Source organism: Gasterosteus aculeatus, chromosome 2 (assembly GCF_964276395.1).
Source record: "Gasterosteus aculeatus chromosome 2, fGasAcu3.hap1.1, whole genome shotgun sequence".
Classification (NCBI taxonomy): Eukaryota; Metazoa; Chordata; class Actinopteri; order Perciformes; family Gasterosteidae; genus Gasterosteus; species Gasterosteus aculeatus.
In genome coordinates, this window is record NC_135689.1 from 20,665,724 (window position 1) to 20,682,339 (window position 16,616).

At 45.0% G+C, this 16,616-nt stretch overlaps 1 protein-coding gene across 4 annotated transcripts in view; it reads left to right on the plus strand.

Moving 5' to 3' along the window:
- The window catches only part of vps13d (vacuolar protein sorting 13 homolog D), a 43,586-nt gene that overhangs the window by 4,070 nt on the left and 22,900 nt on the right, over nt 1-16,616 (plus strand). For 3 of the 4 annotated variants that reach the window (XM_040193104.2, XM_040193106.2, XM_078094616.1), the window contains exons 6-25: nt 6-122; nt 482-586; nt 764-934; nt 2,494-2,594; nt 2,685-2,853; nt 3,073-3,174; nt 3,366-3,555; nt 3,738-3,920; nt 5,307-5,437; nt 5,535-5,589; nt 6,547-6,726; nt 7,048-7,178; nt 7,260-7,392; nt 7,737-10,010; nt 10,104-10,255; nt 10,789-11,841; nt 12,232-12,322; nt 13,982-14,108; nt 14,194-14,374; nt 14,959-15,141. In XM_040193104.2, coding sequence (XP_040049038.2) covers nt 6-122; nt 482-586; nt 764-934; nt 2,494-2,594; nt 2,685-2,853; nt 3,073-3,174; nt 3,366-3,555; nt 3,738-3,920; nt 5,307-5,437; nt 5,535-5,589; nt 6,547-6,726; nt 7,048-7,178; nt 7,260-7,392; nt 7,737-10,010; nt 10,104-10,255; nt 10,789-11,841; nt 12,232-12,322; nt 13,982-14,108; nt 14,194-14,374; nt 14,959-15,141 — 5,829 coding nt within the window. The remainder of the gene's footprint in view (nt 1-5; nt 123-481; nt 587-763; nt 935-2,493; nt 2,595-2,684; nt 2,854-3,072; nt 3,175-3,365; nt 3,556-3,737; nt 3,921-5,306; nt 5,438-5,534; nt 5,590-6,546; nt 6,727-7,047; nt 7,179-7,259; nt 7,393-7,736; nt 10,011-10,103; nt 10,256-10,788; nt 11,842-12,231; nt 12,323-13,981; nt 14,109-14,193; nt 14,375-14,958; nt 15,142-16,616) is intronic. The other variant, XM_040193105.2, reaches the window with a different exon arrangement.

The following is a 16,616-nucleotide window of genomic DNA, read 5'->3' on the forward strand; positions in this document are numbered from 1 at the left end:
TGCAGCTGAAGATCCAAGACGTGCATCTTCGATTTGAAGATGACTCGTGCAACGCGGAGAAACCCTTTTCCTTTGGGGTTTGCATCAACAATATTTCTGCTCAGAACCCCTCCAAAGAGACGGTAACTGTCCACTCAAAGGGACATAAACTCCACTTTCCTTTTTTGTGTCGCCTTTGAATGAAACGAAGACCCAAATGTTTAGTATATTTAAGTCTACGTTCAGTTCTCAACTGTGTCTCTGAGAGAATATGTGTTGCCTGTCAAAATCTAAAATGCTGTCAATGTACGATAATACAATCTGATCTATTTATTGAGTCAGTTAATATTAGATATTGTGAAAGTCAATAGTACTTTGTATTGGCCTGATCCTCGGGACACTCTTCCCTTTTATTTTAGTTTTTTGTATTTAAGTGTTGCACTGTCATTGTTGATCATAGGTGTGTATTTGACGTTAACGGGGACTTTATTTTTATTTTCAGGTCCAGAAGCTCCTCCGACAGAAGCAGCTGGAGATTTCAGACTTCAGCGTCTATTGGGATACGCAATGTGAAATCCTGGGAAAGCTGCCCGCAAATCAGATCCAGGTCAGGGACTCGATGGGCTTCAACCCTATTAGATCTGACACACACACAGCTTTGATTGATGAGGGTTCCTTGTTTGGACCTGTTAAAGGTGCCGTGTGGTTCCAGGTGTCACTGAATGTTAAACCATAGCTGCACATTTTTCCATAGGAGTGGTCTGATTGTTTTGTAACCGTGCAGGATGCCATGACCCGGTGTATGCAGAGCCGCCAGCATCAGTACATCTTTGAACCCGTGTGTGCCTCCGTGCTGCTCAGGAGAAACACCTCTAAGGAGCCTCTGAGGTCCCGCCACACGCCCCGCATCGAAGGCCAGGTCCAGCTGCAGCCCATGTGCTTACGCATGTCGCAGGTCTGTGTGAACCACTTACATGTTACACATCATTTCTCTTGGGTTGTAAGAGAAGAGGCTGAAATTTCCAAAGACCGTTTGACCTTTTCTGATTTCATTCTCCAAACCTCTGTAGGTAAAACTTGAAATAAACCCTTTACCATGATACAAACATTTACACCAGGGCCCTGTTGTGACTGCCCGTATCCCAAATTGAGCGAAGCGTCTTATGAATAGGGTTTGTATTATTTAGTTGTATTCATTTCCAAAGACACACATTTAAGGGTTATGAAATACACAATTTTGATTATTTCATTGATTATTTCATTTGAAAGGAGTTATTGAATAAACAGACCAACAGTATATACATACATATATAATATTCAATCATATGTTCTAGTTGGGTATAAATCCAAATACTCCTCCTTGTTGACCTGATTTCTTCCAGTTGCTTCCAGTAAGGCTTCCATCAATGTTTAAATTAATTTAATCTATAAATAAAAATAAAAAGGCCAGTGTTTGCATCACCTGACCAATCGGTGTGCTGACAGCAGAGCAGCACACAGTACAGTTAAATAACGTAGAATATCAGACGAATACTGAAACACATCATTTAAAAAGAGTTGGATACAGGAACGACTGCTGGTAATGATTCCTTTTATTAATTGGTTTATAATATCACTGCTTCAGTAATCACTATACGTCCATGTGTGTATGTGTTGCTTAGATGTGTCATGGGTGATCATATTTTAGCCTTGTTCTTTCAGCTAATATAAAAACATAATTCACGGTAAGAAGTTTCCTTCAATAACTGGACCGCAGTCCTGGAAGTTGATCGGTATCTCAAATATAACCCGCTCCAGAGCAGGTTAGCTGACTCAAGTAACCGTGGCAACCTATTCCGTTAAGTGAGCCGCGCATTTGACCTGAAGTGACCTCGCTTTAGTGCAGGACAATATTCACAACTAGAGCAACGCAACAACCAATCAGCAATACACCAGCGTTGTGAAAGGGAAACACAAAACAACAAGCTCTCATTTCTCAAAGCTGCTTCCAACGGCAGTAACCTATTTTTTTTGACACGTCCCGTCAGCTGCCTGTAGTGTGTTATTGACATTTGACAAGCAGACTCTGTGTGCACGTCGAAAGGTTGTTGGTTGCTGTGATTGAGGGTCAGAAAAAAAAGAGTCACATTAAGATCCACCAAAGTAGTGTTACGTACTATCATACTATCTTCAGCTGAACAAGGATGATATCTGTGGCCGACGGTGGTTTTGGTCCCACTGGAATCGCTTTGGACAGAATCTCTTCATTAGAGGCGGGACCAACAACAGAGAATTGATCAGTAAATCAAACCGTATCAGAGATAACAAGCCTCGCTGTCTGTCGCAGACCCTAGTTTGGCCTTTTTCATGGCTCAAAAAAATAACATCCACTTTCAATCCTAAACCTGAGGCATCTGTGGAAAAGTTTTTATCCACTAAAGTCAGTTACAGAGGGAGAATAAGAATAACTTTACTGTCATAGAGGCAGGCTCTGTGAGATGCAGCGACTAAGTGTGTGCAATTGTTCCCTCGTAGGTCCAGTACCAGCAGATCATGGCATTCCTTAAAGAGGTGGACCGTCGGGAGAGGGAGATGCTTTACCGGAAGTGGAGACCAAAAGTTCCCATTTCTGGGAGGTAAGTTGACTCTTATTTCATCGCGGGCGCAAACACCCGTTTGGTCCTCGAGTCCGATCTGATCCCGTAGTGCGTTGTGTTTCCTCGCAGCTGCCGGCAGTGGTGGATGTTTGCGATCCAGGCCAACCTGAGTGAGATCAGGGAACAGAGGCGGCGAAGCAGCTGGGGCTTTGCCCTGCAGCGAGCACGAGATGCTCAGACCTACACCGGCCTCTACTTCGCTCGGCTTAAAGGAGCTCCACTGACTTCTCAGGAAGAGGTACTATGCCGTAATAATCAAGTTGCACGTAATCAGTCAATTAGTGGATTCTACGTTCTAAAACAGTCAAAAAGGAAATGCAACCAACTAATTCTTTGTAAAATGCTTACGATTGTGAATTTGGGCTGGTTGTATATGACAGTAAGCACAATATCTTAGAGTTCTGGACCGTTACTTGACGATGAAAGACACTTCATTTCACTGATCTCCGTCACCTAGAGCGAGCTGGAGCGAGTGGAAGAGGAGCAGATGTTGGAAGAGCTGCAGTGCCTCAGAGAAATTGTCCACGACTGGTTTCGAAAGCAGGAGGAGATCTCAGAGGTGAGCTGACATGACTCAGCTGTCCCAACATGTCCAAAGGGGTTTGTTGGATGAGAATTTCCTCACGTTTTTTAACCTTCAACCTATGATATAAGGACGACTGCTTCCAATCACCCATTAAACCTTCACTGATCCTCTACAAGTGTCTCAGTCATCGTTTTAGCCTGTGTTCTTCCTCTGCCCTTGTCCAGTACGTGCGCGAGCCCAGCAGTGACTCCCAGCCCTGTTTAGCCACCACATCCATCCCCAAGAGTGGCAGTTCAGGGATGATCCAGTACCTGCAGTCCTGGTTCCCGGGCTGGGGGGGCTGGTATGGAGACTCCCAGGACCCAGACAGCCCGGACGAGCTGCTGCCAAGCCCCTCCTCCTGGGACATCTTAGGTGAGAGACTGTTAGTGGCCTGGGCATTTTTAAAGTTCGTTTAATTTGCATTATATTTTAATGATATAACGGATGGAATAAGTCAAGAATACGCTTTAATAGATCAGCAATAAAAGTAGTTTTGTATCATTCTGCAGAAGTAGTTGAAACCTGTTGACCCTGATGGTATAATGCGTCCTCAGCAGAGACAGAAGACCTGTTCGACCCATTGGAGGACTCTCACACTCTGAACACATTCACCAGGCGAGATCATCTGTTCGCCCGCCTTGAGTTTTTACTGGAGAAAGGCGGAGTCACGCTCTCTCACCAGGACAGGAGGGGGGGCGCGCTGCACGAGAGCGGGGTCATCCAGTTGGAGTTCTCAGGTACGCAGACGAGTGTTGGGACAGATGCAGACGTGCTTCAGGGTTTTCTCTGCGGCGAGTGTATCGATACGCCGATTCACTTTGCACAAAACAAGATTTAGGAGCCTTTAGGCCACTGCCGCCCTATGAGTAAGCTGTGGGGGATATGGATGAAGTGTTATATTACCATTGATTAATGGACTAATAAGATGTTTCGTTTTTTGTTAATATTTTACAAATAAAATAGGAACATTTAAAAAGCCAATGTGACCTGGCTTATTGTTGATGCTTATTGATGCTCGCCCGGTTGATCACCCTGGTATACATGTCATCGAGGTCGTCAAATTGAATCGTCAATGTTTTTGCTTTGATAATTTGGTTGGAACTTTTATCAGGGGAAATTTCAACCTCTCTCTGCTACTTGTTTCATATCATGTTTAACTGATTATCTTGATTTCGACTGCTTATTGGGCAAACAAGAATTTTGGACCTTTTAGCCCATTTCAGTCCCCCCCAAAAAAAAAAGAAGGTTTAGAAAGTCGGAATTCTGAGATAAAAAATGATGACTTAAGATATGCGCGTGCGCAGGTTCCTTCGTTGTTTGGTACATTGACTTTCCAAACCCTTTTGGCGACTTCTTGTCAAAAGCGACCAGCGACCTCATCTGGTTCTATTGGAGACGTTTGTGGCGTCTGACGTGACGTGACCGAAGCAGAAACCTGGCGGCTCGCAGCAGACCGGCTGCAGTCAGAGCACAGCGGAGACACACGTCACGTGCAGGCTGACATCAACGCGCAAAGCCGCCGCTGATTCTGCAGCGTCTTTCCTCCATTGAGGAATTGGCAACACTAGATCAACAAAGAGAGAACTCTTCAATCGTTACTAATCGCGATAACTACGAAATAAATACCACCCGGAACGTATTTAATTTATTTTGGACTGAGAAATACCGAAGATAATTTAGACTCCGCTAAAAGTCAGACGTCCCTGTCCTCCCTGTTTGTTATGAGAGTGGAGTGAGTGGCTGCAAGTGTCCGTAGGACGTTTACAGTTGGCTAAAGTCGCCAAGATATTCACAGATTCGGACTTCCTGGTTTAATAGCTGCTCAGCGAGACGTTGTTAAACACAAACTACACCTCCGTGTGACCGTAGTCACCAACCAAGTCATAATTTCGACTTTCTAACCCTTCTCTTTTCTATTTTTTTGTGGCGGAAATGGGCTTCCATAATTACCTGACTGTTTGCAAAGAAAACATTAATCAAGTCATTGTAAAGATGATGGACATATTCTTAGATATTGATTAAGCGTTAGTTAAAATAAAAAATGAAGAGGGTTGCGTGAGCAAACAGTGAGTCTGGATGCGTAGTCTGTTGCGCTGACTCAGCATGTGGCCGTGCGTCCACAGGGGTCAACGTGATCTTGGAGTCCCTCCCTCGCTCTGAGTCCTCCCTGCTGTCGGTTAAGCTGGGTGGTTTGTTCCTGAGAGACTTGACTACTCAGGGCACCATCTTCCCTGTCCTGGTGTCTCCCAAAACGGTGAGGAGTGACGGACCGGCCAGAGAGCTCGTAATGTTTGATTATTGTTCCTCACTCACTCACTCATGCTTCTCGTATGTTATGTCCCTGGATGCAGGACAAAGTGGTTGTTGCCATGAACCAGCCATCCGGCCAGTCCACCAGTTCCACTGGTAAGATTCCTCCTTCCTTCTTTAATGATAGGTGGCACTTCAAAGAGTTTTTTTGCATTAAAGGAAGTTCACATTTTTAAAGACCGCTCTTCCATTTTTTTGTTAATAATTCTGCCGTGCTATTGGTGTTTATAATAGAATTCCAGTTTACTCAAAACTCTTTAGGAAGTTATTGTTACATATTTGTCTTGTTTGTGTATATTATATTACAATGTTACTTGGCCTCTGTCCAGTCCCTTCTACATAGTTGCTAAGCTATGGTTATGGTGCTTACAAAATATGCAAAACACGCAAAATGATGTGGTATCATTAGGGTTGTCAACATAAACGCGTTAATCTATGCAATTAATGTGGCTGAGATTAAAGCTTTGTTTGTTGACCGTGGAAACGAAATGTCCGCTAGCTGCAGTCAGTGAGATCGGAGAAAGCTTTTCGCATTGGAAGTAAAACGAACGGACGTACAGCAGAGAACTGTGCAGAGGAATTCCTCCACCTGTCAAACTGAAGCTAACGGACCACCTAAAGCACTGCTAGGCTAAGCTTCCTGCTACTTCTGATATCTAACGTTACCCTGCGTGGCACACAGTCTGCAGAGGACCACCGCTGTGTCCCTTTCAGAACATTGTAACAACAACATTCATTAAGCACGGTTAATCGTGTTTAGTCAAAGTGTGTTCATGTTTAACAATCAAATTGGACTCCATTGGACAAAGCACTCCCTTTTGTCCCTAACAACACGCAAGTCTCAAGTAGGATCATGGGTAAGCAGTTCTCTCTGCGGCGACAGCAATTCCTTGCCCTATAGTTCGTAGAAGTTTAAACATACTTGTACTGTCATTCGGTCCGGTGTCCTCAACATACAACTCGCCACACAAAAGGCTGATTCTCTGGGAGTGTAAGGACACATCCAGCTTTCAATGCACAAAAATCAGTTTGTTTTCGTTGCTGTGTTGTCAGGATGCACTGCAGAGTGCTCGCCATTGCCAGTGTTTGAGATGATTTATGAGCGCAACCCTGTGAGGTGTAAGTTTGAAAGGAGGCTGGAGGTGAACACTAGTCCATTGAACATCATCTACAACCCACAAGCAATCAAGAAGCTGACTGAGTTCTTCTACAAAGGAAGAGTTCATACCTCAGGTAAGTACTGGCACTCACTGCCCCTTTTCCTTTCCTTTTCTTTACAGGTGTATTTTTTGTAACTTTAAGAAGTAAAGTTGTTTGGTTTTCTTTTCTTAGTCTCACTTTACTCTTTACTAATCTGCATCAAAGCTATACAGTATATACATTGGTAAAATCTTTCACAAGAGTTTTAAAGAAAGAACTGAGAGCACTCACCTGCATTCTACGTCCATTCAAACCAATAATAATGGTAATAATTGTATTTGTCATTTACTTTTCCCACACTAACACCAGCAGATTCCTGTATTTGAAATCTGATATCTCTTTTGGGTTCATGAGGTTTCGGATATCAGTCGGAGCTGGAGCTGAGAGTAGCGGAGGCTGCCAGGAGGCAGTACAATAAGCTGAAGATGCAGACCAAGGCAGAGATCCGACAAACCATTGATCAGCTTCTTGTGGGAGAGTTTATCGTAAGAGGGATTCCCCGGACTTGACATGAAGTAATTGGCACTTGAATAACTTCCAAATGCCGCTAAATGTTTGTTTTGTAGGAAAACGGTAAGCGTTGGACCATGAAACTGGACATCTGCGCGCCGCAGGTGATTTTCCCCGATGACTTCCAGTCAGAGGACCCGATGCTAGTGGTTGTTGATTTAGGCAGGATTCTTCTCACAAACTGTCAAGGTAAACCATTTGATCAAATGTAAAATAAAATGATTTACTAGGGCTGGGCAGTTTGGCTAAAAATGTATTTCACAGTATTTAGTAAGATTCTGGCGGTTTCACGGTATATCTCGGTATTTTTTTTTTTCTTCGAGTAAACTCATTCATTCATTGACACCGAAAAGGACCTGCCGAAGAGCGACTTCATTTTTTAAGGCTTTGACGGTAAATCAAAAATTCATACCGTATGGAAACTCTAAACCGGTATACCGCCCAGCCCTATGACCTACCGAAATAGCTTCATTATTATGCTTGCGTAGGTTTATAACTTTGGTCTTACCTGTTGTTATTCCTTTCCATTGAAGAGGAGACTAAGGCCAACTCAAAGGCTGCTGAGCCTGAGAGGGAAGACATGAGTGATGATGAGTACCAGACACCCCTTGCCACCCCGCCAGAGTCTCCGGCACCAGAACTAGACATGCCTTTAAAAGAACAGCTCAAAAGCTCTAACCTTCCCAGCCTCAGATCCCCTGAAAGTACACAGGCCTACTGCAGAAAGCTTTATGAAAAATACTCCTTGTCCTTTAAGGATCTCCAGATAATGGTTGGTCGCTATAAGGACAACTGGAAACATCTTCAAGAGAGTGAGGTAGGGCCTACTCATGTAGTAGAGAAATTTAACGTGCTGCTGCAGCTTGAGCAGCGACTTCGCTACACGTCTGACCCCCAGCTCCCTGGGGCTGTGCTGTCAGGAACTCTGCCTGACCTAAAGGTCCATATCAACCTTGAGAAGATGACCGCCCTTAGGAGTTGTCTGGCTAGGCTGAGCACTCCATCTTTTAGTGAAGACAACAAAAGCCAAGAGGGAAGTCCACATATAAGATCACCTGACCCCCTTACCCTCCGACATGACAAGATATTTCAGAGAGAGGACAGCTCCTGGAAGCTGCAAGGTTCAGCCAAGAACCTGACCCACAGCGTGATGACGTTAGAGCAGCACACAAGGGAAGTCCTAGTGGAATCCCGTCTACTATTAGCTGAATTCAACATTAACTACATGCAGCTTGGGGTAGAAAGCGACGGCCGCTACATATCGGTTCTCAAGGTATTTGGCACAAATGCTCATTTCGTCAAGCGTCCTTATGATGCTGAAGTCTCTCTGACTGTCCATGGTCTTCTGCTGGTGGACACATTACAGACCTATGGGTCAGACTTTGATCTCCTCGTGGCTTCTCATAAGAATCTCAGTTTTGACATACCCACGGGCAGCCTCAGGGAAAGCCAGCCATCGTCCCCTGTGTCTTCTGATGGGAGGTCCCCTGACCACCAGGGCCATCATACTGGGTTGTCCTCTGGTATGCCCATGGATAAAATCTCCCCCTTCAGTTCTTTTCTCAAAGACCAAGAGGCCCTCATTAAGCTTGAATACCAGTTTGTGAGCTCAGACTGCCCCTCCATGAACCTGGACAGCTCCCTTCAGGTGACAAGCATGCAGGTCAATAACTTGGACATCATTCTGAACCCCGAAACCATGGTAGAGCTGCTCAAGTTCCTCCAGAAGTCTTTTCCCAAAGAGGAAAGCACCTGGACACCGTCAGTGCCGCAACCAACAGCGCAACATTCCAGTGAGGAAGAGGAGGGGACATATCAGGCCACCTATGACCAGAACAAAGAGCTGACCGTGGAAATCCACCGTCTTAACCTGCTTCTCCTTCGGACCGTGTCCACTGGCACTGTCCTGGGTGCTGAGAAAAAAGGGTTAAAGATTGCCACTGCCAGCATCACTGGCACCAAGGTCAATGTGTCCATGGGTAGCCGGTTGGACATCAATGGCTCACTCGGGTCTATGCAGTTGGTGGACCTGACCCAGGAAGGAGGCAGAAGCCAGTTTGTGGTCAGCATTGGTAGTGCTGACAGTCCCTCAACTCTCGGCGGGATAACTTTCCTGGCTGATACAGGAGGTTCTCCCTCGGATGCTTTAGATTTTCGCCTTATGGAGAAATCCCAGGGCGAGTGTTCCTTGCAACTTCAGATGGCATCCTTGCACTATAACCACTCTGCCAAGTTCCTGAAGGAGCTGAGTCTGTCTGCTAATGAGGTAGAAGACAATTTCCGTTCCATGCTGAAAAGTGCTGCCACCAAAGTGTCAACAGTTCTAGTCACCAAGACAGCAGAGTACAGTGGAATGGTTTCGCTCTTTGAGACTCCCTCGAGGAGAACTCGAACCCAGAGTCAGAGCTGGCCTTATCCGTTTGAGGAGGAGGAGGAGGATCTTCCCACGGAAGAACCTGAATCCGCCTTAGACACGTTCTTGGTGAAGCTGACCCTTAATATCAGCATTGAGTCACCGGTTGTGTCCATTCCACGCAAACCTGGACACCCTGAGCTTTTGGTTGGTCACCTGGGAAGCATAACAATCCAGAATTTTGTTACTGGGCAAGACTCTGAAGGGGAGAGGCTGCAGGTGTTGGTGAAGGACATTCGACTGTATTCAGTCAACATGAGTCATCTGGTCTTGAAGAGGGCACTCCGAGGGGATACGGCTGGTGGCATGTCGCCATCCCGCAGTGGAAGCATCAATCAGGATGAACCACAGTTCACTCGTCATGACTTCTTTGAGTTCCTCAGCCGTGGAAAAGGTAAGAAATGTCAATCTGTTCAAATGTGTTTGCAGACATGTGTTTTATATGTGGCTTGGGATAGATGCTCACATAATCACTTTTCTTCATTAGCTTTCCATATATTGAAAGACACCACTATTCAGTTCACCCTGGAGAAAGTTCCTGTTGATGAAGACACGCAGTTCTCCTTCCTCACTGCAGAAGAGCCCTGCAAGAGCACAGGGTTACTAAGAATTGAGGGCAAATTCATTAACCCTGTTCAGGTATAAACCATATCAATACTGTAAATTCTCCAATATAAACCACTATTCAAATAACAAAAAAGTCCTTTCCTTTTTAAAATGTATTGTTTCCCCCTTGAACAAATAAATGCCAATTCCAAATAGAGGCCTTGTTGGAATTACAATGGCTATTCAGTAAATCACATCACGTAAATCCATCAGTACAATACTGTAGTCTTGTCAGACTCTCCCCACCACTCTGCTGTTATCTTACTTTTATAACAGATATACATATTTCATCATGTTTATCCGCTAAATCTTCATGACCGTTCCACCAAATATTGTCTAACGGTCTGTGAGGCAAAAAAGGTTGAGGACCACTACATATCATCAGCTCACTTTAGGGCAGGACATGTCACACTTTTGTTTATTCCTGTATGTGCATGCAGTTCAGTGACCATCCAGCATAGTTGGGTTTAACAGAGGTGTAATCAGATATGAAGACATCTGTTCAATGAAGCTTTTGATGTGGGGCTACTGACTAATTATGTCAATGTTTGACACTCTGGTTCCAGGTGTTCTTGTGCAAGCCTGTGTATGAACAAGTCCTCCAGACATTAGACAATTTGTCCCTGATTGAGGAGCAACGTGTCACACCCAGCCAACCGCCCACACCCCCGCCACCAACTCCTTCCTCCACCAGACCACACCGTTTTCCTGACCCCCAGGGAGGGCTGTTTGCAAAAGACCCTCCCTATCTCAGCTTCTCCCACACGTCGCTCTCCTCCCCCTTGCCGCTGCAGTCTCACCAACCCGCTCTTCACAACTCGTTCACCCAGCTGAAAATCACCTTACACGTGGCAGAACTGCAGGTCCAGCTCAGTGCAGACTTGTCTCAGGGCTCCCAGGGCTTGGTCAGCCTGCGCTTCCAAGATCTGGAGGGAGAATTTACCAAAGACCACCCTCAACTACTGACTGTCCAGCTGGCTCTGCGCTCGCTGCTAATGGAGGACCTCCTGGAACAGAACCCTGAGTCTAAGTACAAACATTTGATGGTGTCTCGCGGAGCACCCAAGCCCTCCACCTTCAGTCCAAAGGAGTACCTTTCTCAAAGCTGTCCTTCAGCCTCCAATGCCCTGTTTCCAGACATGCCTCGCTCCCTGCCTGCTCACATGGAAGAGGCCCGGAACGTCTTCCAGCTCTACCAGAGGCATCCCAGCACCCCTTCAGCCAGCAGTCGCAGATCCAAGAGGGACCCGGAGTGTCCCAGCACTCCACCTCCCTCCCCCACCCACCATGCACCGTCCCCTCAGCCACCCCCAGACTTTGATGAGTCCTTAGTTCATATCAATGTGATGCTGGTGGACCAGAACCACCCGGAGTTTAAAACACGCTATGGCCGAGTGGGCCGAAGCGTGGACGTTGATTTTAACTGCCTGGACGTTCTGATCACGCTGCAGACCTGGGTGGTTATCTTAGACTTCTTTGGCATTGGCTCCACGGCCAATAATCATGCTGTGAAGGTGCCCCCTACGGCACCACACGCTGAGCCCGGCCATCCCCTGTACGAGCCATGTCTCAGTGAGGAGGAGACCACAGAGGCCGTCAACACTAAAGTGGATGTAAAGGTAGGTTACTGGAGCCAAATGGTACGTTTGTGCAAAAGCTGCAGACTGACCTCTGCACTTGGCGAGACACCCGAGCACATTAAGTTGCCGTTCATAATTCTGCAGGGCAAGAATGTAGTGGAAACACTTTTTCAGAGGACGAAAGCTACTGATTTTGTTGATCCATTTATCACCACCAAACTGATTTACATTTACAATGTTGATAGATTTGCAAAATATTACTAGATAGTCATAGTATGTGACTTTTATTGGCTTTATTTCAGACATTCTCTATGATGATTGGATTTTAATTCAACATCCAGTGTGTATTTCTAGGCTCTCTGCTTTTCTTGATCAGAGCTCTGAATAGAATTTTTGGTGATTGTCTGCCTGTGATGTCTTCATTTTTAGGTCCATTCTTTGTCTCTTGTCCTGAACAAGAAACTCAACGAGCTTGCCAGAGCTAGTGTGTCCAAATTATCTGCTCATCTCGAAATGTTGGGTGCGTATGGACAACGACTTAGCTTATTTGTGTATATAAATATTAGGGCTGTCAACATGAATGCATAAATCTAAGGGATTGATGTGGCCTGGATTAATGCAACTAAATATTTTAACGTAGTTAATGTTTGTTTGTTTACTTCTGGTACCGGACGTAAACCAGAACTATGCAGAGGATTTACTCCACGTGTCAAACAGAAGGGGGTGAATGGCAAACGGAGCACATAAAGCACTGCTATGTTATGCTAGCTGCTAGGCTAAGCTAGCTGCTATGCTACTTCCATCTTAAGATCTAACGTTACCCTGCGCGGCACACAGTTTGCAGAGGACCACCACTGTGTCCCTAAAAAACGTGGTTTGAAAACGTCCTGGCTACATGTAGGGAGATTGTTGGCACTTCAAACACAGCCGTTATGGAGGAAGAGTCGCAAGTTCAACATGTTCCAGGTGGAATTCTGTCTCAAAGATAATCAAATTTGTGTAGTTTTGTGTTTAAAATAACATTAACAATTAAACAACAGTGTCTAAAATAAACACTTTCTAACGTGATTACTCATTACTTTTAAGATTTGGTCATCAACATTGTAACAACAACATTTATTAATCGCCATTAATCGAGATTAATGAATTTCAAAATGTGCGATTAATTTTTTTAAATCTATTGACAGCCCTAATAAATATATATATTATATATATATACAGTGCTGTGAAAAAGAAGTTGCCCACTTCCTGGATATTTCTTTCCCATAATTAATGTTATTATCATTTACCGCATTTTGTATTGACTCGGGTTATCTTTGAGTTTGTTTGATTTTGAAACATTAAAGTGTGTCAGATATGCATTAAAAATAAGAAACCAGGAATGGGGCGAAAACTTTTTTATGGCATTCTACATGTGTGTCTTTTACTCTGAGGCCGTGGTTCCCATACTTTTTCTGTCAGGGCCTTTGAGCATATTTCTCTCTCTCTCTTTCCCTCTGCCTCTTTGCTGCAATAGTCCGGTCAGTAGTGGCGAGAAATGAAGATAAAGGGGTCCTGTATTTGCTCATATAGCCTGAAATTGGTCATTTGGCCAATGTTTTGATAACTTACTGCAGCCAGTTTGACTAATTAATGGGAGCAGCGTGTGCGTACTTTAACTTGTTTCACTAAGACGTAACTGGAAAATGGGTTCTCAATTAATTAATTTATTTTCACATGCACGTTCAAAACTTATGTTCCTCTATTTTGTCAGAGTTGAAATGGCACCCTGAATCACGCCATGTTCCGATAATATGAACGGCACGTCAGTCTCAGTGATCGGCATGTTCCGTTCATATGAACGACCTGTTAGTCTGTTCTGATTGGCAGTCTGATTGCTGCTCTTGGGGGGCAGGCGGGGCGTTGTTCAAACACAGTGAATGTCTTTGTTTTTAACCGTTGTGGCTGTGTGTTTGGGTTGGTGATGAAACCGCAACCCACACTGACAGCCCACTGCGCCTCCCTTGGGGGTCCCGCCACCCCAGTTTGGGAACCAATGCTCTAAGGGGTAGTATTTAGAAAATATATTCAGGAATGTGCTCCATGCAGTCTGTTTTATATCCCCTATAATTGTCCTTTAAGAGAAAATAGTTTGTTCTCTTATGGGTTAATGTTACTATATGTATGTCTTGTGATGTAGATGGCGACCTGGCTTTACAAGGCAGTTTAGGAAGCTTGTCCCTGAGTGACCTTACCCCACATGGCGATCTCTACAGAGAGCGCTTCACCACACAAGGCGGGGAGGCCCTGATCTTCAACATCCTTAAGTATATAACACAAAATCGAATAATTCAACATGCTACTGAAAAATCTGTCTTTCTTTGACTCACCTTTGTTCCCTGGTCCGTTCAGGTACGGCCGGCCCGATGCGGCTCTGGAGCGGGAATGTGACATCAAAGTGTCTTTGCAGATGGCCTCGGTGCAGTACGTCCACACGCAGCGCTTCCAGGCCGAGGTGGTGGCCTTCATTCAACATTTCACCCAGCTACAGGATGTCCTGGGCAGGCAGAGGGCTGCAATGGAAGGCCAGGCTGTGAGTGTTCCAGTTTGCACCAGGATTGTTTGATTGTAGTTTCATATTGCTTGATTCAGATGAGCAACATACAAGAACATACATTACTGTTCCAGTTTCTACAAAGCTCAACGTTTAGCTTGGGGAAAGTGCTCTTTACTAATAAATGGCATGTTGTTCACCAGAAGGAGGACAAAAAGCTGTGCAATGCTTCAACTAGACTGACAATATCAATTAATCATAAATTGTAATGCATCCAGCTAGAACAAGCTTTAATATTAACTTCACAATAGAAATAATACGTTATTGTAGAGTTGACACAAATCCCAGTTTAGACCTTTTCAGCCCACTGGCCCCATTCTAGGTCAATAATGATCAAGTGTCACTGATGCTTTTCTGCTAGAAAAAACAGTTCAACATCCAAGTTGAACTCGCTAACCCAATGTAAATAATGAGTTATACACTGTTATCTGTTGGAATAGTCATTGCTGAAGGAGAGACTTAAGAACATGAGTAGAACATGTATTTGTTATCCAGGAATAGTCTTGTTACTTTCCTCGGTTCCTCCTACATCTGTCCTCTTTGTCTTCTGTCTCTCTCTGCAGGTGCGTAATGTTCCTCAGCGGGCTTCCAGGGTCCTGCTGGATATTGAGGCCGGAGCACCGGTCATTGTCATTCCAGAGAGCTCTTGCTCGCCGAGGGTCATTGTGGCCAACCTCGGTCAGCTGAGGGTGCAGAACTGCTTCCTGCCAGCTGGGGCTCATGGGACTTTTTCCCTCCGTGACAAGGTAGAGAAACTCACCATGGCACACGCCTTTTTCCCTTCTCTGGTGAGTCCCGCTGCCCCTCTACCCGTCCGTACAGTGTGACCTGGCTGTGCTGTGTCTCCCCCTCCCTTGGGCTAATTTGAATGTATTCACTTGTGACCCAACATTAAACATTCAGGAGTCCCTCAGCCCACGTGGATTTTGATAACGCATACCGGGCCTTCAGAAAACCCATGGAAAACATGCACAGAGGATCCATCATCTTCTTCTTTATTCTAAGTAGCTGACCATATTATGTAAATCTGATCCAAAATACTTCATGAATAGAGAATTCCCTGAAGGTTTACTGTAGTATGCTCCAACAACTCACCACTAACGACTCTATTTGTCCCGTGACGGGCTTAACGAATCCAGACACAGTCGAAGGATGGATTTTTATTTTTTTTCTATACTACTACTGCATAACTACTGTCAGACTTCCAAATTCCTGATCATGTCAAAAGGTTTATAATGATGCTCATAAGGCGAGAATGATTGAACAAAAGAGTCCTCCTCACTGTGAATGAGTTAGTTTGGGTTTAAGTCTCTGACCACATCTACATGTTAAGCCACCTTAAGCAGCCAGGTGATGGAGCCGGCTCAGACAGGTGTGAGAACAGGGACATGTTCCCACTGTCATCTGTTTAGGGATATCAGAACACTAGATACATACTGTTTTTTGGTCTTTCATCAGCATCTTGTGCTTTTTTTGTGAAGAATTTTTTACTGCTGGCAAATTCCTACCAGGATCCCTCCCAGTACACGGTATAATAGCATGCTTTTGCTTTGCTGTGAAGAAGGGTTGTCACTCTATAACTGTTTTACTCTTCAATGTATCTGTCAACAAGTTTCCCAGTAGCAGAAACAAACCTCAATAATGCGTTACAGACAGCTGACAGAGGACAGGACAGTGGGTAGCGGCTACATTTCTCTAGTTGTTAATATTGTCCAGCCCGAAGTCCTGCGATACCCAGCAGGATCCAAACCTGACCAGTCGTTTGTTATTGGACCTTTGTGCTAGTGCCGGATCCATAAGGATCTTCATAAGGGTACTCGGTACCAGAGCACCCTAGGCCGTAGCCATGGAAGAGGCCCTGAGGAAGACCCAGGACTCATGTGATCATCATCAATCTCCATATTGGCCTGGGGACGCCTTGGGACCCCCCAGTCACAGCTGAGCGATGGAAGTTTGGGGTCGGTTGGCCCGGTTGCCCCAGCGACCCGGCCCCCGGATAAGCGGTTGAAGATGAGATGAGAGGAATTTATTACCAGCTGTCCTACCTGTATCAAACACTTTAAACTGTGTTACTCTCAGCCTAAATGATGTATTTAAGTATAAAATGTGCCACTCTGCTGACGCCGTGGTTGTGATTGGTCACATGATGCCAACCGACAGATTGAGAGAGCCCGCTTGATTTACTGAGTTGAAAACCATGTAATGGCATGGTGGGAATATG